The following is a 23,178-nucleotide window of genomic DNA, read 5'->3' on the forward strand; positions in this document are numbered from 1 at the left end:
ACTGTCCTGGTGTCCTGGGAAGTCGAGGAAAACGCTTGATTTGTCCTGGTTTTTTGCCCTGTAAGCCTAAAATATTTTTCTTTATTGAGTCTTCGCTTTATTTCCTCAGGTTCAGATCGCAGTTTTTTAATTCTCACAACTTTCTTCTCTTACGTGGAAATTGAAAAGGAAAAGATCAAGCCGTTCGTATGTACATAGCATATTAATGACCTGTAGTCCGTTTACAAGGAAACTTGACAGTCGAACAAATCGAAATGATTCCAGTTGTGGACCAAACTGGTAGCTATCAATGGCGATGAAACAGTTTGCACAAGTGAAACAGTCAAATCTACCTACAGCCGATTGGTGCCTATCGCACAATCAGTCCATATCGTATCAGTGCACAAACAATATTGTATTGTTGCGGAGTGAAATGAGTTTGCCAAATGAAACAAAAGTGCCCGTGCTACGGGATAACACGATTTCGATCAACTTTAATAAAACTCATGTTAGACCCACAGTTCAGGAAGTGGAGCAATTAGTAAAAGTGAAAATGGAGCTTAATCTCGCTGAAGTTGCGTACATTCAGCTGCATCACGTTTAAAACTGTGTTTCGATCACGTTTAGAAGCTTAGCACAGGCCGAAAACTTAATTGCAAAGAACAACATGCAACACGAGGTCAAATTTAATAACACCAGAATAAAGATCCCCGTGCATATGGAAAACGGCATGGTGGACGTGCGTATCCATCATTTGTCCCCGCGCACTAAGAAAGATGACATCAAACAAATCATGTCGCAATATGGAGAAGTAGAATCTATTACGAATGACACCTGGAGAATTTTTTTCACCGGCATTCCAAACGCCGTTCGTATTATGAGGATGCGAGTGACTAAACCAATACCTTCTTACATGACTATCGAATGCAAATCACCGAGGGACGGCGTAACCTATAAGCAAACAACGGTAATCGCATATCCATGGTAGACCCCAATATGCTAATTCTGTAACCATACAGCCCACTACAGAAAAACATGCGCCGAAGCAACTAGTCAAAACTCATCTACTACAGCCAACTCTAACAAGCAGCTACCGACACCTTCAGATAAACCAAAAACAACGATCCAATTAACCAATAATGCATGTACAACGACCACGACAACCGCTCCCAAACCAACAACTAACATCGCCAATAAAGAAGAAAATACCGATGAAGACGGATTTACAACAGCGAGCCGCAAGAACAAGAAACAAATAAGAACCTATGATCGTGAACAGCAAGAAAGCTGTACCGATGATGACATGGACGGGAACGATAACGCGAGAGAAGGCAGACTGAATGACCCCCAAGCGGCTTCACCGCCAAGGAAAAAGATCTCAACACGCAGCAGCAAACTGCGTCAACAAGATCTGAAAGACCGACATTCTTAGCATTTTATTTTTTTATTTTTACTTATTGTAAAAAATTAAAAGACCCGCGGCTTTTAAAACGCACTGGTGAACATGGTTTAAAAGTTAAGCGAGGGTGAACAAATCGTTCCCAAGTGCTCACTCTCTAACTGGTGATTGAGGAACCAATTCAGGGTCAATGGAAACAGTACCTAAACCACGATTAACATGGCTTCACGCCTGGACGCTGAACGGCGACTAACCTGCTGAATTTAGCATCATACATAACAGGGAGTATGGAAGGTCGCGCTCAAACTGATATTATTTACACCAGCCGATCCGCTGTTTTTTCTTATAATAAATGATAAAATGGAGAAATGTGTAATCAACGGTAGTTTTTGCAGATGTTTCGATCCTTAATTTCAAATCGAGATATAATGATTGTCATTGGAGATTGCCAGGTACTTATTTTTAAATCAGGAATAGCGTAGGGAGTTACTTGGGACCGTTTACGTTTCTAGCTTACTTCAATGACGTGTGTTAAGTGCTGATAACTCCTCGCCTGTCATGCACAGATGATTTCGTTTCATCCGCTAAATTCATATGAGAAAAGAGCTCGGAGATCGAATTCTCATGAGACTTTTTGGCTGAGCTATGCCTGCCCGACCCCAGAAATGTACTACTGCAGTAGCTCTGCCTGCCAGAACCTGGAACTTTTTACCTGTCTAAAATCTAGGGAGCAGGCACAATCGATTAAGAGGTGATGGGTGTAGGTAGTTCCCTTTGAACTGTCCTGGTTTTTTACTCGCCCTATGGCTGATCCAAGTCGAGATCGCCGATTCATGATAAATAAAATAAGATTTTTATAAGAGGTAGGCAATTTCTGTATTGACACAATATGCTCGTATTTTTTATTACAAATTTTTCTTCGAAATTTTAGGCTATTGGGCACAAGAAGTGGTGCCACCGTCAGCTAGTAAATCGAAAATAAGCCCAGCATGGGCGTATTTCGATAAAATTGAGGACAATAAAGTGCGCTGTAAACTATGCAATTTGTCGATCAGTTACTGCCGGAATACAACAAATATGTTGAACCATCTAAAAAACAAACATTAGAGTCTCAGTCTACACGCAAGATTAGCGCATCCAGATGCAACTACTGCTACAAATGTCGATGACGAGGGTGGCAAAGATGGTGCAATAGCATCTGGTACTGATTCTGACTCGGAAATTGAAAGAAGCGATTGTCAAAAGGCTGCTATCATTCGCAAACAACAGCTACAGCCATCCATAGTGGAAGCTATAGCCGTCCGTTAGCGTTTGCTGGTAAAAATCTCCACAAAGAAATATTTACAACTAAGTTAAACCTTGTTCACTGGTTCACAATTTCTTTCAGCTGATGGCCCGAGAGGAATGCAGGTAACGAATGCGTTAATATATTATATCACCAAGGATAATCTGTCACTGAATGCAGTGGACAAACCTGGATTTCGACGTTTTATAAAAACTGTGTGTCCTTTGTACAACTGCCCCCATGAGACCCAGTTTACCAAGCTGATACATAATAAATACGAAACTTTGAAAGAAGCCGTCAGAAACCGCCTCCGTTCAACGGGTAGCATTTGTTTAACAGATGTATGGACCCAGATGATGAACGTTAAAAGCTACTTGGGAATAACAGGACATTTCATTCATGGTGAGTAATCTTCCATTATTGTTCCGTGTAAGAAGCCTGAAATCCCCGAGTTGTTTATAAACAACTTTATTGGTTGGTTAGCTGACAGGATCGAGTATGCATGTAATGCGACTTAGTCATTCATTCATAAATTACGTAACGTTTTTAGGGGGAGGGGGAGTTGGTACGACAAATTGTGGCATGTTGTGACACATGGGGGAGAGGGAGTAAGCTAGATCGTTATGTAACATGTTTACACTGAAGAAAAACTTTTTTAAACCTTCCGCCGCTTGTGCGCCGAGTTCACGCCGCTCTGAAAATTCAGCGAAATCGTCTTAGAGCACCAGCAACTGCTCGTTTAGTGTTTCATTCACGCGGCCTCCGCAGGGTTAAGAATTTGTTATGTAATAGGGGGGGGAGGGATAGAGAAATTTGTGACAATTTGTTACATGGGGTGAGGAGGAAGTCAATTTTGGGCAATTTTTGCGTTATGTTATTTATGAATGGTCAATTGAATACCGTAAAATTGAATATTCACAAAATATCTTGAAAATGTGTTAACATGTTCGAAGAAAACCGAAAATTATTATTATTATTATTGTACATTTTAAGATTCTTTCATGTAAAAATCATAGATTAATGAAAACTTACATTGGACGAAAGCGCGAATATATAATTTGACCCTTTCAAATAAAACTTAAAATTTTAAAATCTTTTCTCTATGAAGACAATCAATGCTATGTTGAAAAACACATCGTAATACTTTAATGTTTCATTTAGACTTCCAGCTTATGTCTTGTCTGTTGGGAGTTATCAAGTGCGATCAATCGAAAACCGGTGCATACATAGCCGACTTACTTTTGGATTGCTGTAATGATTGGGACATCGAGCTTGATAATGTATCATGCGTTGTAACTGATAACGGTGCGAACATAGTGAACGCCGTGAAACTTCAATTCGGTGAAAAACGTCACCTTCCTTGCTTTGCGCATACATTGAATTTGATTGCAAGCAAATCTGTACCCTTGTATAACGAAGCGTATGGAGCATGTCTGGACCCAGTTATTGATTCAGATGATGAAGATGTTGACGAATCAGATATCGACGATGCTAAACATAATTCTCCTGAAGAAAACATGATTATTTTTATAAAAAAAATGAAGCGAATAATTAAATTTTTCAAGAAAAGTGAAACTGCAATGAGGGAATTGCGAAAGCTACAAGTGATAGATGGCAAGAAAGAATGTCAATGTCTTATGCTCATTCTGGACGTCAAAACCCGTTGGAACTCAATCATGGCTATGATTGAACGGTTCTTACTGATAGCTGGATACGTGTCGAGAGTATTGCTCATAATTCCTAAAAGCCCCCCAATGTTGACTTCCGATGAATTGTCTGTTCTTAAAGAAGTGTGCAAAACCCTTAAGCCACTTGAAAAAGTAACAACTGAGATGTCCGCTGAAAAGTATGTTACCTGCAGCAAGATAATTCCGCTAGTACGATTACTCAAAATCGTAAGTATTAAGATTCACATCAGATTATGATTATCTTACATATTGAATTGCGTTTTGAATAATTTCAGAGTTACGGTATCATGGAACTGGAATCAAGGGAAGCCTTCTCATTGAAACAAAGAATATTACATTTTATTTCGAAATATTTCAAGGATATCGAAAAAGTAAGGATACTGGCAACCGCTACACTCCTTGACCCAAGATTCAAAAAAATCCATTTCGAAAGCGCGCTATCCGCATCGTCTGCCGTTTTCTTTGTTGGTAGGTGCAATTTTTCATATTTTAGGCCTCATTCTTTCATGTTTTTTTAGCGGAGCAAATTAAGGATTTGGCAAACGAAGCGGCTTCAATATCCAGTGATGTTGAAAAAAATCCCGCACGAAATGAATCATTGGACGACCTATGGTCAATACACGATTCATTAGTAACGGAAGTGAATCGTGCACATATTCCGGATAGTGCTGGCGGGATTCCGGTGGAATTACGACAGTACCTTAATACTCCGTTAGTGCCGAGAACCAGTGACCCGATGCTGATTTGGAAAGATATGCGAGCACAATTCCCGAATCTATACAAAGTAGAGGTTAAGTACTTCTGTGTTTCAGCGACCTCAGTTCCCTCTGAAGGTTTTTTTTTGAAAGCTGGTCAAGTATTGACCAAAACGAGAAATCGATTGTCAGGACCAAATTTGGACAAAATTCTTTTCTTAAATTCAGTAGATGATACAATGTGGTTTACCTAAACCAATATGACTTTATGTACAATTATTAGATTGTACGCTAGCTGCGCGAAATGAATAATGAAATTCGAAAAAGTTCTGAAATGAGAAATCAACTAATTATTTTATTATAAAAACGAATATTTTGTTCTAATAACTATACAGGTCGGACTCGATTATCCGGGGATTCGATTATCCGGGGATTCGATTATCCGTGATTCGATTATCCGGGGAAAATGATTCGATTATCCGGGTGTTTTGAAAAAATCAAATTTCAACTATAATGTCTTAATATAGTGCTAATTCGATCATTGCAGTCAATAGAACGTTTTTTTCGGGCAATTGGGGGGTCTAGGGTTAACCTCCTCTCAAATTTTAACCTACCTCAAAAATAGCTTATATATGGGTTATTCCGCGCAAAGTGACCAAAAAACAAAACTTGGAATCGACCATCATGGATTGGAACCAGTTTTGAAGAAACTGTTCATTTAGAGATAATATATAATAACCTAAATTGTTGTGTCGTTTAAACAGCCCCTCAGTCCGTGGGAATACTTTTAACCGTTATGTGTCCGACGCGGATACCTTCTTAGGTTACAAATAATGAAATTTCGATGTCTTATCCGTAGCTGCAAATTGAAACTGTGTGACATCTTAGAACTTCACTAAGCCAAGCTTTTGGGATAATAATGTTTTTGATATAGTAAGAAGGGAGTGAGGAGGGGATCCTGAATTTTTTACTATGTCACAGGCCGACGTGGATACCCGGGTACCCCCAAAACTGAAATGCCAATAACTAAGGTAATTTTCAACTGATTTTGATGCTTTTGGGTGTTTTGGATTCAAGAACTCATCCACTTTTAGACTTGGTAAAAATGAATCGGGTTATTCCAACCGGTTCCCGGGAATCCGGATTTCCGGAAGCATGTTCCAGTGCTTGGATACTATTTGTGAATTTCAATGGAATACTAGCAATATGGGTATCAGAATTCTTGGCATAGCATCAATAGGCTGTACCTCGTGGTATTGGAACCATTTGGTGATTTCACCCCGAAATAGACATTCCGGAGCAGGCTCCCGTAGGGCCGTGAATGGCCATTCCATTCCAATTCCATTTTTCAAACTACCATAGGATCCCGCAACAATAAATAACAGACTTCCGAGACAATTTAAAGAGTTTTGATACTCATTTTGCTAGGGCATTATTTAAATTTACAAATCATACCCTAGTACTGGAAAATCCGGATTACCAAGAACCAGATGCATTTATTGGATTCAATGTTACAGAATCCAAAAGTGGACGAGTTCCTGAATCTAAAACATCTAAAAGTGTCAAAATCGGTTAAAGGAAGCCATAGTTATGAGCATTTTAATTTGTGGGTACCCTGGTATCCTCGTTGGCCTGTTATAGGTGTTTTTGACACATAACGGTTAATTTCAACAAATTGTTTAAAAAAATGTTTTTCTTCGGATTATATCTCTGGTACTGTTTGCACTAGAATCAATCAGCGAGATATTTTTTTTAAGATTTGTTTAGGGATTCCAAAAAAAATAAAAGTTTTTAATGCCAATATTGCCAAATATGCAACTTTTAATTTTACACTAAAAGTACATTTTTCTCGTAATACATCGGTTACTGTAGGCCACATAAAACGTCATTATACCTACATTGCTCGGTCGGTTTCTGGCTATCTCTTGGGATAATGATGACATGCTTCTCAGGATTCTGTTTGGGATACTTTTCAAGATTCTGATCGAAGTTTTCTTAGCATCCCAATGGAATCTATTTCAGAACTTCGATTCAATATTTATTCGTATTTCTACGGTTTTTTCTCTAAATTTTGATGCAGGGTTCTAGAGAAAAGCTTCTTAAATGTCTAGTGGAATCTTTCTCAAGATATAATTCCGCTGAAGATTATGCTTTATTCCAGATACTGACAGAATCATGGTCCTATTATCATTGGAATCCGGTGTAATGTTCTGATGAATATCCTGCTTTGAGTTCCAGTGGACTTGCTCTTCTCCCATTATCCCCTTCAATAAGTGATTTCTGCTCAGAATTCCAATAGAATCTTTAACCCGTTCGTGCCCTTCTGGTTGATGAACAACCATGACTATAACTTTTGGTTCACACAATGTCAAGTAAGGCTAATAACTGCGACTAAGATCTTTCATTTGAGCACTAAAAGTAATAAATATTAGCATTAGAACAGAAGTTATTACAATTAATCTGATTTGGTTCCGCTGAAGCAGTGCTGCCAGGCATAGTTTCTGTTAATGGTGAAATGAAATTTTGGAATATTTTCTTAGCCTGGGAATATTATTGAAAACTGCTAAAACTTTCTAATTTAGATTGCCCTCAATTACCTTTTTTATGCAATTGCACTAGATCGGAAGGTAAATATTGAGCAGCTGCAAAAGAAGCACCTATCTTTCTTAAATCAGGTTTTTCGTGTTTCTTGACGCCAACAGTTTTAATGAAAAATAGTTTTGGGACCCTATATGCGGTAGAAAAAAGTTGGTCAAGAAACGTCACTGGAGGTGATTTCAATTCTAGGGTAGCTCAAGCAAAGATGGATGATAGGCTATGTAAAGAGGGCGCCAGCAATACTTCTCGCTGAGGCGCCCGGGAACCTGGTAGTCCTTCGCTAGTGACAAGTATGAGTGGGACAGTTTGCGAAGACTACACGCGTAGTTATTACCTGACAATCCAGTATTGGTCAACTAAATGATGCTACAAGGACAAGGACAAAGACCTCTTTGTGGGTGCGCAACACGCACTCTTCTAATTAGAATGACTAGATATGTTAGCTGTGCTATGTGACACTCCACGTAAATTAAACTGGAGCCAAAAAACAGACGACCCCCAGTTTACTTACTAACTTTATTTTTTCTGGTATTCGAGTAATCGAATCAGTTACTTCGGAAATTCTAAGCCCTGGGTAATCGAGTTTGACTTGTATTGCAAAAGACACACCTTATTAAAAAGTTTATCTTAGTATTCTTGTACAAATAGCTATAAACAACTGATACATATCGTAAACTCGTTACCAATATGAATAATAAATGAAAACCAACTGAAAATGCAAATCACACCCTGAAAGTCTGAAAATCGACTAGGGCCAAAATAGGTACATTTACCATAATTAGAAAATTTGCCCTGGTCATTTTATTTCCAATTTTTCCACGAATGAAGCTTAAATTCATGAAATAACGCAAAAAAAGTTTGATTCGATTATCCGGGTGATTCGATTATCCGGGGTGAGATTTTTTTCAAATCCCCGGATAATCGAGTCCGACCTGTATTACTCTTTTCAGAACTTTTTCGAATTTCCTTATACATTGGGATTCAAATACAGTTCTTTAAAAACACGCGCTTTGCATCCAATATTTATTAATTTAATCATCTAGATAATCGAATAATCGATTAATTTGGAACGATTAATCGAGCTAATCGATCACCGCAGAAAAATTAATCGATTGATTAATCGATTAATTTAAAAAATCGGACATCCCTATCTGGCATCGCTGGTTGCATGTCGCATGCAAAGAGAATAGGGAAAGAGACGAATAGTGTGAAGCCAAAAATACCTTATTAAGCAGATCAATCGTGCAATGTAAATAAACATTACTCATGCCTAAGTTGGAGGAGATAAGTATTGTACATGTATTTAAAAAGAAATTTCAATTTTCGTCAGAATTTGGTTCAATCGTGATTGTGAGGTGCATTCTAGAGTATATGTATGAGTAAAAACAAGCTTTAGAATTATTTCATCTCTTTGTTTCGAAATGCGCATCGTTTGATAAACAAATCCAACGATCGACATACGGTTTGTTTTCAAAATATAATAGGAGTCCAGCCCCGTGAAAACTGATTGTTGCCTGAAGCTGCCACCAAGTGCCAGTAGCGCTAGCTACGTTTCAAATGTTCAAGGTCTGTTCACATGAACTGTATAACACTGTTTAAAAGTTGGATTCAAAACAAGTAATTAATAACAATATATGAGAAATCACGCTTTCTCTTGCATCGCTTCTTCTCCACAAAATCCGAACGCTTTTATCACCTGAGTACCAGTTAAGCACGTCGAAATGTAGTTTGTTTGCATTCGATAAGTTTCAGGTCGCGTTAACAACATTGGCTCGTAGCGATATGAACGTTGCTTAAAGCGCGTTCGCTGTCATTTTTGACAACTAACCGAGCCAGAAAGCCAGCTTATGTTGGCTTCACTCATTTTTCAAAGAAACGTCAAAACATTCACCCTCTTGTAGGAGTCATTTAAAGTGCTGCCTGTGGAAGCGGTTGCCAAAATTCTAGTGTTGAAATCATCATAAAGGGAGTGTTGCCGTTTTGACTGATTTTCACTCTTCGACTCTTTCCCTATTCTCTTTGGTCGCATGCATTAATGTTATACACGGAAACAAAAAACTACCTAAAATTGAGTTCCTTTGACTCAATCTCGTGGTATCGTGGGGGAACTTAAAATTAGGTAAACCGTGTTGAAGGTAGTTTCCATTTAACCACGGCAAAAATTACAACTCATTGATAGGTTTTTTATACTCAAATTTAAGTTGAATTTACCTAATTTTGAGTTCACCCCAAACAACTCAAATGTAACTTCCCCCACGGAAGGTCTCGACTGAGTCGAACCTCTCGTTTTGTTTTTGACAACACTAATAAGTGCGAAAGCGACGCACAACTCAAAAGTAAGTTAAAAGAACTTTTCTGCAGGTTGTTTTATTTAACCGTGTAGTCAAAACAACAAAATGGCGCGCACTGCAAAATTCCGCACTCACCCAATCTCAACACGGGCGAAAATGAAACGCCAAGTAAAACGTCACTGCCAATCGGGTCATTCGAACAGATCGAGCTCTAGTAAAATCGAGCATTCGAGTAAGATTTCATTCCGCATTCAGTCTGAAACAAGAGGGTGAATGTTTTGACGTTTCTTTGAAAAATGAGTGAAGCCAACATAAGCTGGCTTTCTGGCTCGGCTAGTTGTCAAAAGCGACAGCGAATGCGCTTTAAGCAACGTTCACATTGCTACAAGCCAATGTTGTTAACTCGCCCTGAAACTTTTCGAATGCAAACAAACTTCATTTTGATGTGCTTAATTGGTACTCAGGTTATAAAAACGTTCGGATTTTGTGGAGAAGAAGCGATGCAAGAGAAAGCGTGAATTCTCATATATTGTTACTAATTACTTGTTTTGATCCCAAATTTTAAACAGTTCATGTGAACAGACCTTAAACATTTGAAACGTAGCGGATGCAGGTGTGCACATTTATTCATGTGCGAGAGTGCGGTTGTCATTTTTCTTTGATGAAGCCGAAAAAACAAGAGGATATGAAGAAGAAAAGCACAAACAGTTTACGTTGCCTCGACGTAGCGGGCCCTTTTGTTGCCATAAGTTTTGTTTCGGTTCGGTCATAGTTAATTCAATCGGTTTTTTTCGAGGCAAAAAGTGTCCATAAGTGTTCCACAGAGAACAGACATCCATGATCGAACAAAAATGTTTAAAAAACGTGTGTAAACATTTGAATTAATATACGATAAACACTAGCGCCGCCACACCAACCTATCCCAACTATCCGTCAAATCCATTCCAGTACCGGTTCGAAATCCTAAATGGATTCAGTATGGAATCTTGCTCAAAGAAAACAACCGATTCCGACTCTATCGGTTGATGCATTTGAGCTGGAATTCATGCTGGAAGTCCGAATCGGTTCCGGACTAGTTTGGGTAGAGGAATAACCGCTGTCAATTCTGTCGAACTCAGCCACAAAAACACATGACAACAGTAGCGCACCTGGTTTGGATATCCCAACTACCTTCGAAACCGTTAGAGATTTTACACAAGTTGAATGCTGAAGATGGACGTCTGTTCTCTGTGAGTGTTCTAATCGATAGATCCGAAATGAAGCTCGGCCTTTTCCCACTTTTCATCGTGCGCCAAAACATCAGGATGCTCGTTCGGATGTTGATATTGACTTCAAGGGCCCGGCCGCCATGCTTAATTTTGCAAGTATAATACTAATACACTCAAAAGTGTCAAATGTTCCAACCTTTCTCTCCATCTTGAGTTGTCTCGTCTTTTGTCTTAGATCTAGTGATGTCTGATTTTTGCAAATAATCGATTATACGTTAATCGAATCTCAAGTACTTTTTCAAATAGACGTATGTAACATTTGGTAGAAACTAGAAAAACTTTAGAAAGAGAACTGCGGAGACTCCATTTTGGATCGATTGGATTCGCGTTTAGATGTCAAAAAACGAATCCAATCGAGCATTTCCTATCCTTATAACATTGGACGTGTTGCCATACAATGCCGGGGCATACGTTGCCAAAAATGCTGTTTTTCTTTCCGCAGTTCTTTTACTAGAGTTTTTCTAGTAGAAACCGAGAGAAACGGGTTTGAAGTTTCTAGCGGTAATTTTGAATCCCATTTCAAAAATACTGGAGAAATTCCATCATCGCTTTTATATATAACACTGTTTTCCCCACATTTTTATGTAACGTAACATTTCTACACGTTTGATGCGTGTATCATGTTAAAACTGAGAAAAAATTTGATGCGTCTTTTCGATTTCTTGACTGTGACATACACCGTCATAATCGCCGTCTTGAAATTTATGATGTTAGATACGTCAAGCCAGATTAGACTGTTTCTTTGAGCGTTACAACCTAGGTTACAACTATTGAATTTGATTGAATGAGCAATTCTTGATTACTTTTTCAAATTGACATATGTGACTTTTGGTAGAAACCGAGAGAAACGGAAAACATTACTTTCATGCGGAAATTTGTGTCCTATTTAAAAACTACTGATAAAATTCCAACATCGATTTCACACTCACAATTCATTTTCACACAATTTTATGTGACGTAATCGTTTTAACCTTTTGTTGCATGTATTATGTTGAAATTGACAAAAACTCATGATACGCCATTTTGATTTCTTACCTGTATCATACACTGTTAGATTCGTCTTTTTGATACGTATGTTATATAATACGTCAGTCGGATTAGACTGTTTCTACAATTTGAAAACGGTTACGTCGTTCGGTTTGTACAATACTTTGAAACTTAAACACCGCTGTGGAGGAAACCGGAGTAGCTGACGGCGCTCAATATCATTTACTTCCGGGCTCAGTATTACAACTTATCCTTCAAGATGGAATGTCTCATGTGTTCTTCGATTGCGTTGGAATGTTTGTGTTCCTCTTTTGGAGGGCCATGCAAGGCCTTTAAAATCGCTTTTTCAACGAATCCGAAATTTTTACGGCCAACTAACCTGTTCCGATCACGTACAAAAACTTTCAAATCATCGATAAAATAAATTCTCGGCAGTAGTTTGCTCACCTATTATATATTCCTCGGCGAACTCAAATCGGTTTCCGTAATATTGGGTTGGATCCCACCCGTCTCTTTCTCGTACAAGTTAATCTTGTGTTTCAGTCCGGCGATATCCACTTAATTTTCCGGCACGATTCGCGAACAGTAGGTCAGCTTATGAACAAAGTGCTGATATTTCACGATGTTCACGACTGCAGGGTGACCGTGTCACCTGTTCTCGAGGATACTTCGAGAAAGCAACTGCATCGAAAGTCCGCGTTATATTATACTCTTACGAACACAGAACTGAGAAAGCAAAACAAAAGCGCACGCGAAATTTTAGTGACGTATGTCGACTGGATTCAAAACCGTTATTCCAGTAACTTACGTCGCTTTCATGAACGCGTATGTGCGCTTTCCGTACAGCTCGTCAAATTGACAGATGCGTCGCTTCGTTTTCAATATGGTGTATCCACCAAAGTTGTAAAAAGTGTGAATTAGGAAGTTTCGTCATTTTGTAAAAATAACTTAAAGCACTTTAAATAATACAATATCATATTTATCTTAAATTGGTAGGATTTTTGGGATATTTGAAATCGCTTTGTTTACATTTTGCGACTTTCGTCCATTTTAAAAAGTACTCGAGCATTTTTGAGGGCTGGATGTTGTTGGCTCGAATCAAAACTTGTCGAAAGTAAACAAAGTTCATTTCATATCGTCAACCTGGCGCCCAGGTGGTGAAATCAACGGAGTGCTGGAGCGTTGCCAGAAAAATTTTATTTCCAGATCAAATTGTACTAAACTTCCCAGTTTAACTCAGCCGAAATGCTGGCTGGTTCTAATTCGTATTCCGGCTCGGGTGACACAACCGATTCAAGTTAGAATGTTTAAGGGGTACCATTTCGATGCGGCTTAGCCGCATAACCGAGGCCTAGAGGGCGAGGTGGCCACCGACCCGCCGTCGGAAGCAAGCGAACCTGTGACCCACTCGTTTGCCCGGCTTACTCAAACATAGGGGCTATCCCTAGTTTAAGTCCGACTGAGCGGTAGCGAAGTCGGACAGCACGCACAAAAGCGATGTGGCGTAGCCACATTGGGTGCTGGACACAAAATAAAATTGGCAACGCTAGTAAAATGTAAACACAAATGAACACTCCGGATGAACCTATCGTCAATTGACATTTCGACGAGTTTTGATTCGAGCCAATAATATGGGCCCATTTTTGAGAGCTTGATTCATTCGATTAATCGACCAAGATAATCGATTAAAATCAATAATCGATTACTTAGGCTGTGAACCATTTGGCGATTTATTTTAACCTTTAGTTAAAATTTAACAGTTCGAAAGTTATTTTCTATAGACTTATCCAGCTGCGTTAGTATTGTGCCGTTTTGACGTTTGAATTGGGAGGAAAACAAATCGTTTACACGGCGAATCGGGAGGAAAACAAACCGCTTCTGGGCTTAAGGGGAGGGCGGTAGTATAAAAATGCGAAATCTCAGTGTGAGTAATTTAAACGTCAGATATCTCAATTGAATGGAAAAAATTAGCCGAGAGAGCGAACCATTTCAAAAGTTGACATATGGAGAGTTATTTAGAATTGACAGCTGCGATGACCACAAGTTGGTAGAGGGGTGAACATTCGAAAAGTAAACATCCACATCATGAAATATCCAAACAAATCTTAACACAACACGTTATCGTTTCAATCTTTATCCCTTAATTTTGTATTGAAAAATATTGACAACAGAAAATGGTTATAATAGAAAATAGGTACAGAAAATGTTTCCACCTTTTTATTCTGCATCATGGGCAAAATTTTAACCATCGAGCTGTCAAATTTAACTATCGCTCTGTCAATTTTAACCATGTTCCAGAGTAGGGTTATTTTGCAAATAATTTTCGAAGTGTCAGATTTTAACTAAAAGTTAAAAATTTCACCAAATGGTTCACAGTAGAAAAACTCTAGAAAGAGAACTGTGGAGACTCCATTTTGGATCGATTGGATTCGCAATCGAACATTGCCTATCCTTATAACATTGGACGTGTTGCCATACAATGCCGGGGCATACGTTCCCAAAAATGCTGTTTTTCTCTCCGCAGTTCTCTTACTAGAGTTTTTCTAGTTCACAGCATTAGTAAATCCTACACTGAAAAAAATCCAAATCTATTTGCTTCAAACCGCTTAAAATTCATATGAAGAAATGCTATTGTTATCACGCGCACACATACCTTCTATGTGTCAACTGTATAAACTATGTATGCACACACAAAAGTTATATATGCATATTGTTATAGAATGGGGTTTTATGTGCCTAATAGTTATGAAATGTAAATGTAAGATTAATATTTCTTGTAAATACATTAGGTTTATGTTCCAGTAAATAGTGTCTATATGCCTCCGTTAATTGCAAAAATCTATGTGTAAAATCAATAGGCATAACGTTTACTTTTTTTTAGTGTAGTTTGTCAACCAATAAAAAAAGGTCGCTCGATACGCTCGACACATTTTGAAAAATTTGGAGAAGTCTGGTCATATTTTTTTGCTCCGCGACTTTCATTTTCAATGCCACCTTTCATTAATTATGCTCTCGATTAATTGATAGCGATTATACCGAAAGCTTGTAATCGATTATTGATTTTTCGATTATTTTAGACATTAACCGATTATTTGCGTTAACCTCGTAAAAAATTTAAAAAAAAAATCAAAAACGATGTTAGTTAGATGGGTAAGATTGTTGTGACATCAGGTCAATCCCTATTCCCCTTTAAAAAAGCTACGTAGCATGACATGACCCCCTACAAAATTCTTCCCTCCCCCATATAATGCTACGTCATTTATGGATGGTCCCTAAGGTTAAATTAGGTAAACCGTGTTGAAGGTAGTTTTCCTTTAACCACGGCAAAAACCACAACTCATTGACAGGCCTTGAATTATAAATGCCTAAATTTAAGCTGAATCTGCTTAATTTTGAGTATACCTCAAACAACTCAAAAGTACCTTATTCCATGGAAGGCCTCGACTGAGTCGAATCTCTCTCTTTGTTTTTGACAACACTAATACCCGGTCAAACTAGAAAAACTCTAGAAAGAGAACTGCGGAGACTCCATTTTGGATCGATTGGATTCGCGTTTAGCTGTCAAAAAACGAATCCAATCGAACATTGCCTATCCTAATAACATTTGACGTGTTGACATACAACGCCGGGGCATACGTTCCCAAAAATGCTGTTTATCTCTCCGCAGTTCTCTTACTAGAGTTTTTCTAGGTCAAACCATTCGGAATTTGATTCGGAATCCTGAATGGAGTCAGTATGGATTCCAAATCACATGCAACAACCGATTCTGAGTCGGAATCGGTTGTTGCATTTGATTTGGAATCCATAATGACTCCATTCAGAAATCCGAACCGGTTCCGAAATGAGTTTAACTTCCCGGTCAAACCATTCGGAATTTGATTCGGAATCCTGAATGGAGTCATTATGGATTCCAAATCAAATGCAACAACCGATTCTGAGTCGGAATCGGTTGTTGCATTTCATTTGGAATCCATAATGACTCCATTCAGAAATCCGAACCGGTTCCGGAATGAGTTTAACTGGGTTAGAGCACTCTAGTTCCCAGTTAAACTCATTCCAGAACTGGTTCGGATTTTTGAATGGAGTCCCTCTAAGAACGGTTGGTTTCAAAATCGCCCAATGAAGGACGTTCATTGGACCAATTTGGACAACGTCCAAATAACCGTTCAACGAACGTCCATCGTTGGACCCGTGTTGAACGATTTTGAAACAATTTTTTGGACGTCTCAGTGGGGTCATTATGGATTCCAAATCAAATGCACCAACCGATTCCGACTCAGAATCGGTTGTTGCATTTGATTTGAAATCCATGATGACTCCATTCAGGATTCCGAATCAAATTCCGAATGGTTTGACCGGGTTAGAGTGTGGCCAAGAGGCCATGACGTATCCAAACGAACATGGAATTTGACGTAAACACAATAGAAATACGTCAAATTTCATGTTTGTTTGGATACGTCATGGCCTCTTGGCCACACTCTAACTAGAGTGCTCTAGTTTAACTGGGTAAGTGCGAAAGCGACGCAAAACTCAAAACTAGAAAAACTCTAGAAAGAGAACTGCGGAGACTCCATTTTGGATCGATTGGATTCGCGTTTAGCTGTCAAAAAACGAATCCAATCGAACATTCCTTATAACCTTATAACATTGGACGTGTTGCCATAGAATGCCGGGGCATACGTTGCCAAAAATGCTGTTTTTCTCTCCGCAGTTCTCTTACTAGAGTTTTTCTCAGCCCTCTGTCAAGGACGACGTCTCTGTACAGTCAGCATCACTGCCATGAAAGGCAAAACATTGATTTTAAACCGAATGATTAGAAGCTGTATTTAGTTACAAAATGTCGATATTCTGAATGATATGATATTAAATCATCCCACAAGATGCAAAACGTCGTGTGGAATGCTTGAATATCGAGCATAGTGCCGAACATAATTCTTTGTTTGGGGCTTTATAGCTATAACGCCCCATATATGTCGGTCGCTGTCAAACTCCATATGATGGTATAGGGTTGCCAGGAGACTGGTTTTTCTAGTTTACACTTAGATCCAAGATGGGAGAAAGATGGGAACATTTGACACTTTTGAGTGTATTAGTTTAATACTTGCAAAATTAAGCATGGCGGCCGAGGCCCTTGAAGTGAACTAACGAGCATCCTGATTCTTTGGTGCACGATGAAAAGTGAGAAAAGGCCGAGCTTCACCTCAGATCTACCTATTAGAACACTTAGGGACACTTTTTACTTCAAAAAAACCGATTAAATTAACTATGACCGAACCGAAAGAAAACATGGCAACAGAAAGGCCCACTACATCATTTGTTTGTGCTTTTCTTCCAGCTCCTGTCAAGGACGACGTCTCTGTACAGCCGGCATCACTGCCATGGAAATCAAAACAATAATTTTGAATCGAATGATTAAAAGCTGTAATTAGTTATTAAATGTTGATTTTCTGAATAATATGGTATTAAATTAGGGTGACCATATCAAGCGAGTAAAAAACCAGGACAGTTCAAAGGGAACTACCTCCATCCATGCCCTCTTAATCGATTGTGCCTTCTCCCTAGATTTTCGACAGCTAAAAAGTTCTAGGTACTGGCAGGCAGAGCTACGGCAGTAAAACATTTCTGGGGTCAGGCAGGCACAGCTTAGCCAAAAAGTCTTTCATGAGAATTTTTCTTTTTTCTTCAGATTTGCACAGACACAGTTTTTGTTTCATACACGCAGCGAAATTTCGGATGGTTAAACCAACAAAACGCATTTTTGATTTCAATCGGCAGCCCATTCGAAACTTATTGATTGTTGAATATTCATTATTTTATTATTGAATCAACAATATTATTTTTATTCCAACCAAATTTTCTTTTCTATTAATATTGTATAGTAGTAAATAAGCGTGTATTTTTCATCTGTCAGTGAACTACCATATAGCAAAGGCCCATTTTAATTGTCAATTGTAAATTTTCATTGAAAAAAACTTTGCAGTCCAATTATGCAAACCATTTGCCAGCATATACAAAACAATTGCAGAGCCGGACACCGGCTATACTCTCTGGTAAGTGTCAATGTTAAAATAATTAACAATATTGAACATTATCTTTGAAACTTTCAGAACAAACGCAACATGATGAAAGTACATCATTGGCAATTCAAAATATAGCATGCTGAAAGTACATCGATGGCAACCCAAAGTGAAAACTAAAAAAGATTTTTTATTTTACTATTTATAAAAATATACAAATATATCAATAGTGACTGTGTTATTAGTTGTTTCAAGAAAAGTATATTATTGAACTAATCGTCTTTGTATCATTGGATCAATAACACGGTCAATCGTTTCAACAATAATATTGTTAATTCAACTGATAACACGATTAAAATCTAGAATTGTCAAAACCGGAATATATTGTAGAAACAACAATACTGCGGATTGAATCAAATATGGAATATTATTAGCTCTGAGATAATAATAATTATTGTTGAAATTGAACCAGAATATTGTTGTATCTACAATACATTTTTCTGCGTGTAGCCATCAGCGAAGGCTACATGATGTTGTTGGGAAAATCGGCAATGAATTTAGCGGATGAACCGAAATCATCTGTGCAGGACAGGCGAGGAGTAATTAGCACTAAACACACGTCAATGAAGTAAGTCAGAAACGTAAACGGTCCCAAGTAGCTCCCTACGCTGTTCCTGTTTTATACAACAATATTCCTTTAAATGGTCGCAGTGAAAACCAAGGCTCTACAGCTAAAAAAAATATTCCTTATTTAAAAATAAGTACCTGGCAATCTCCAGTGACAATCATTATATCTCGACCTGAACTTTAGGATCGAAACAGCTGCAAAAACTACCGTTGATTACAAATTTCCCCATTTTATCACTTGTTATATGAAAAACAGCGGATCGGTTGGTGTAAATAATATCATATTGAGCGCGACCTTCTATACTCCCTGTTATGTCAGATGCTAAACTCGGCAGGTTAGTCGCCGTTCAGCGCCCAGGCGTGAAGCCATATTAATCGTGGATTAGGTACTGTTTCCATTGAGCCTGAATTGGGTCCTCAATCACCAGCTAGAGAGAGAGAGCACTTAGGGCCGATTTCTTCACCCTCGCTTAACTTTTAAACCAGGTTCACCAGTGCGTTTAAACCTGGCTTAAGCATGAAGCCAGGGTGAAAAAATCGGCCCTTAATGAAGTTATTCCACGATAGTTATTGATATTCCGTCATTTCCCTTTTCATGGATTAGAAAAATGTTCGCGTATTTTCAGTAAGACGAAAAAATGCCACTGGAAAAAACTCAAGCAGAAGCAAAGTCAAACTTCGATTTGTCTTCTCAAAGATATCGAAAAAAATTCTTCGGGTGCCGGATTGAAAGACGAATTAAGCCAGGAAGAAGCTCTGGTAATTATTGTTTCATCGCCATTGATAGCGGCTAGAGTTTGCTTCACAACTGGAATCATTTCGATTTGTTCGGCTGTCAAGTTTCCCTGTAAACGGACTGCAGGTCATTAACATGCTATGTACATACGAACGGCTTGCTTTTTTCCTTTTCAATTTCCACGTAAGAGAAGAAAGTTGAGAGATTAAAAAAGACTGCGATCTGAACCAGAGGAAATAAAGTGAAGACTCAATAAAGAACAATATTTTAGGCTTATAGGGCAAAAACCAGGACATATCAAGCGTTTTTCTCGACTTCCCAGGACACCAGGACAGTCATTGAAAAACCAGGACATGTCCTGGAAAACCAGGACGTATGGTCACCCTAATTAAATCATCCCACAAGATGCAAAACATCGTGTGGAATTCTTGAATATCATGTATAGAGCCGAGCATAATTCTTTGTTTGGGGCTTTATAGCTATAACGCCCCATATATGTTGGTCGCTGTCAAACTCCACATGATGGAATAGAGTACTTGACAATATGTAACTGTATTAGTGTGTTCAACGATTTGTTTTCCTCCACCTGTCGTAATTTCTGATAGGTGGAGGAAAACAAATCGAAAATAACTTTTCGGTCAGATTATTTACATTGTAGATTCATACCAGCCGGTATTGTACGTCTCCGAAATAAGTTTCAACGTGATACAGAGCATTTAAACACTATCATAAATACTTTTGGCCAGCGATTTCAAACGTTTAAATTGACTGACAGTTTTACATATGACAGCTGGAGGAAAACAAACCCCCAAGTAGTGTGAGTGAAATCATTTGCATAGAACTCTATAGGGTTGCCAGGAGGCTGTTTCTCCTTCATATCCTCTTGTTTTTTCGGCTTCATCAAAGAAAAATAGGTCTGTTCCAGTACCAGGAGAAACTGGAAGTACTCCGGAGAAAATCGTTCCTGCACTCTCTTCTTCTCTTTTTTCTTCTTCTGGTAGCAAACCGGAGTAAAAAGGAGCAAAGATTTTTTGCTCCTGTTTACTCCGGAGTGACTTCCGTGTACTGGAACAAACCTAATGACAACCGCACTCACACACAGAAAAAAATGTGCGCACCTGTAGCCGTCTTGACCAGCGTTGCCAATGTTCCAGATTTATCTGGAATCTTCCAGATTTTTCCTAACTGAACAGACATTTGTTCAAGCCAGACATTTTGCTAGATTTTTTAAATTTTGCCAGATTTTTCCAGATATTCTGAATTCTACGTTACACCCCAGAGGGAATGCCATTATGCCAGATATATCTGGCACAGCTAGAGTTCTTTTGAGCTTCTATCAAAAAGATAAACCTCTCATTTTACCAGATTTTTATATTATAGATATTGTTACACACATTTTTTGGAAATCTATTCTATGAAGACCAAAATGTAAACCAAATTTCGATGACTTTGAGGTCGCTGTCAAGTGACAGATTTTTCCAGACATTTTTGGCTGGATGTTGTTGGCTCGAATCAAAACTTGTCGAAAGTAAACAAAGTTCATTTCATATCGTCAACCTGGCGCCCAGGTGGTGAAATCAACGGGGTACTGGAGCGTTGCCAAAAAAAAATTATTTCCAGATTAAATTTTACTAAACTTCCCAGTTTAACTCAGCCGAAATGCTGGCTGGATCTAATTCGTATTCCGGCTCCTGTGACACAACCGATTCAAGTTAGAATGTTTAAGGGGTACCATTTCGATGCGGCTTAGCCGCATAACCGAGGCCCGGGCGAGGTGGCCACCGACCCGCCGTCGGAAGCAAGCGAACCTGTGATCCACTCGTTTGCCCGGCTTACTCAAACATAGGGGCTATCCCTAGTTTAAGTCCGACTGAGCGGTAGCGAAGTCGGACAGCACGCGCAAAAGCGATGTGGCGTAGCCACATTGGGTGCTGGACACAAAATAAAATTGGCAACGCTAGCAAAAGGTAAACACAAATGAACACTCCGGATGAACCTATCGTCAATTGACATTTCGACGAGTTTTGATTCGAGCCAATAATATGGGCCCGACATTTTTATTTGAACTGCCAGATATTCTTTGAAAAATAGTGGCAACCCTGGTCTTGACTTAGATCATACTGTGTGTTCTCTCTGCTTTGTTAAGGTGCGGTTTTTTTTTCTAAAGTTTTTTCGCTGTTCAAGTAAGAACTTAATATGTTTAAAAGTAAACGAAACGAAGACAACTAATATCTTTATTTCAATGTTACTCTTAATATTTCCCTCTGTTAGGTTTCCCAAAGTAATGAGTTCCACCGAGTTTAACATAGGAATCACCGATGAAAAAACTTCGAGTCGTGTACTAAAGCCCCCTGGTGGTGGACATTCGGATATATTTGGATCCCCCGAGGTCAAAGCAAATCCTCCGCGCCCAAAATACAACCAACAGAACTCGTCAAATATGAACGGCGTTATGGGTACGATCGATCCAAATCTAAAAGTCGAACAAATTCAGAATGATCCCGAAATAGGAGCGGCACATTTTTCATCTCAGGCGAACAAAAATCTATCTTTCCAGTCAACTCAAGATTCTTCACAAACGGGAGGACGCGGACGTGTTCCGCCAGGTGGCTTCTCTTCTGGGCTCTGGTAAATGCGGGAATGTGGCCAACGCAAGAACTATTTGTAAGCTTTACGTACATCTAAAGGCTTTACCGCATTGTTTCCAGTACCTATACGACTAATAACCAAAGAATATCGAGTTATTCTGATGTTTCAATTAGTGGTCTATCTTGTTGGCCACGAATCACGTTCTTATTGCTGGATATTACTGAATTGATCTCGGTGAATACATTTATGGAAATATAAAAAAAAAACACTGAATTTCTCTTATTATTTAGGGTTGTTAACTTTTTGCCGGGTTGGCCCCCGAGATCAGTTTTCGGGGGTGATCTCCGGGCCTGATGTGATGTTTGGGGTTATTCTGACGGTCACTTTCGGTGAGGTGACACAAATCTCACGTGACTAAAGATGATTGGAAATTTTCGAGTTACCTCACTTAAAGTGAGAGATGTCACTGAAGTGAATATGGAAAGTGACTTCAATGTATAGTTACTATATTCATATGGGGTTTCGATTGATTGACACCGGTGTAGTGGAGTGCACTGAAACGGCACCGTTTTTGCACTTTCTAGCAGAAGTGCAAAAAACTGGGTATGGTCCATTGACACTTCTGCCAGAAAGCGCAAAACCAGTGCAATACACTACACCGGTGTCAATCAATCGAAAATCCCAATAGTAACTCTACTTCAATGAGGAGACTTGGAATTAGGGGCCGTTCATAAACCACGTAGGCTCATAAGGGGGAGGAGGGGGGGGGGGGGGTTGGTAAGTCTGCTAGGGGAGAGGGGGGGGGGGGGGGGGTTAAAAATTCCCAAATTTCGGTCTACGTGGTTTATGAACGGTCCCTTAGAAAAACGATGCAACTAATTTTAATTTTAATGGTTGATTTTATTGTTTACATTTTAACAGTGGAAGCTCTACAAAAATATTGTAAATCTGTTACAAATTTGTAATGAAGTATTAGTTTCTATAATTTTGTTAACCAATTGAGATGAATTTAAGTAGTT

General features: G+C 38.8%; 2 protein-coding genes across 9 annotated transcripts in view; both read left to right on the top strand.

Annotated features, from left to right (window-relative positions):
- The window catches only part of LOC131693050 (zinc finger BED domain-containing protein 6-like), a 51,663-nt gene that overhangs the window by 293 nt on the left and 28,192 nt on the right, over window positions 1–23,178 (top strand). Inside the window, exons 2-9 of one of the 6 annotated variants that reach the window (XR_009306140.1) lie at window positions 110–1,830; window positions 1,891–2,241; window positions 2,310–2,695; window positions 2,766–3,065; window positions 3,825–4,558; window positions 4,627–4,819; window positions 4,870–18,240; window positions 18,298–18,436. Coding sequence is in view for 2 of the 6 variants with exons in the window: in XM_058980530.1 (XP_058836513.1) it covers window positions 2,783–3,065; window positions 3,825–4,558; window positions 4,627–4,869 (1,260 nt within the window). In the remaining 4 variants the exon portion in view is untranslated. Of the gene's footprint in view, window positions 1–109; window positions 2,242–2,309; window positions 2,696–2,765; window positions 3,066–3,824; window positions 4,559–4,626; window positions 18,241–18,297; window positions 18,437–23,178 lie in introns of those variants that run through there. The other 5 variants (XR_009306141.1, XR_009306142.1, XR_009306139.1 and 2 more) reach the window with 5 other exon arrangements.
- On the top strand, window positions 21,599–22,432 carry LOC131693052 (microtubule-associated protein Jupiter). 3 transcript variants are annotated; one of them, XM_058980534.1, is made up of 2 exons: window positions 21,599–21,753; window positions 21,842–22,432. In XM_058980534.1, exon 2 carries the CDS (start codon window positions 21,855–21,857, stop codon window positions 22,200–22,202), a length of 348 nt encoding a protein of 115 aa, XP_058836517.1. In that variant the 5' UTR covers window positions 21,599–21,753; window positions 21,842–21,854; the 3' UTR covers window positions 22,203–22,432. The 3 variants fall into 3 exon arrangements, with proteins under 3 accessions (XP_058836517.1, XP_058836518.1, XP_058836519.1); XM_058980535.1 differs by having other exon boundaries at window positions 21,653–21,716; XM_058980536.1 differs by lacking the exon at window positions 21,599–21,753 and adding an exon at window positions 21,758–21,776.

The sequence above is a fragment of the Topomyia yanbarensis genome, chromosome 3, assembly GCF_030247195.1.
Source record: "Topomyia yanbarensis strain Yona2022 chromosome 3, ASM3024719v1, whole genome shotgun sequence".
Classification (NCBI taxonomy): Eukaryota; Metazoa; Arthropoda; class Insecta; order Diptera; family Culicidae; genus Topomyia; species Topomyia yanbarensis.

Bases quoted from the DNA above. Each gene is read 5' to 3' on its own strand.
- LOC131693052 (XM_058980534.1), top strand. From the start codon at position 21,855: ATGAGTTCCACCGAGTTTAACATAGGAATCACCGATGAAAAAACTTCG.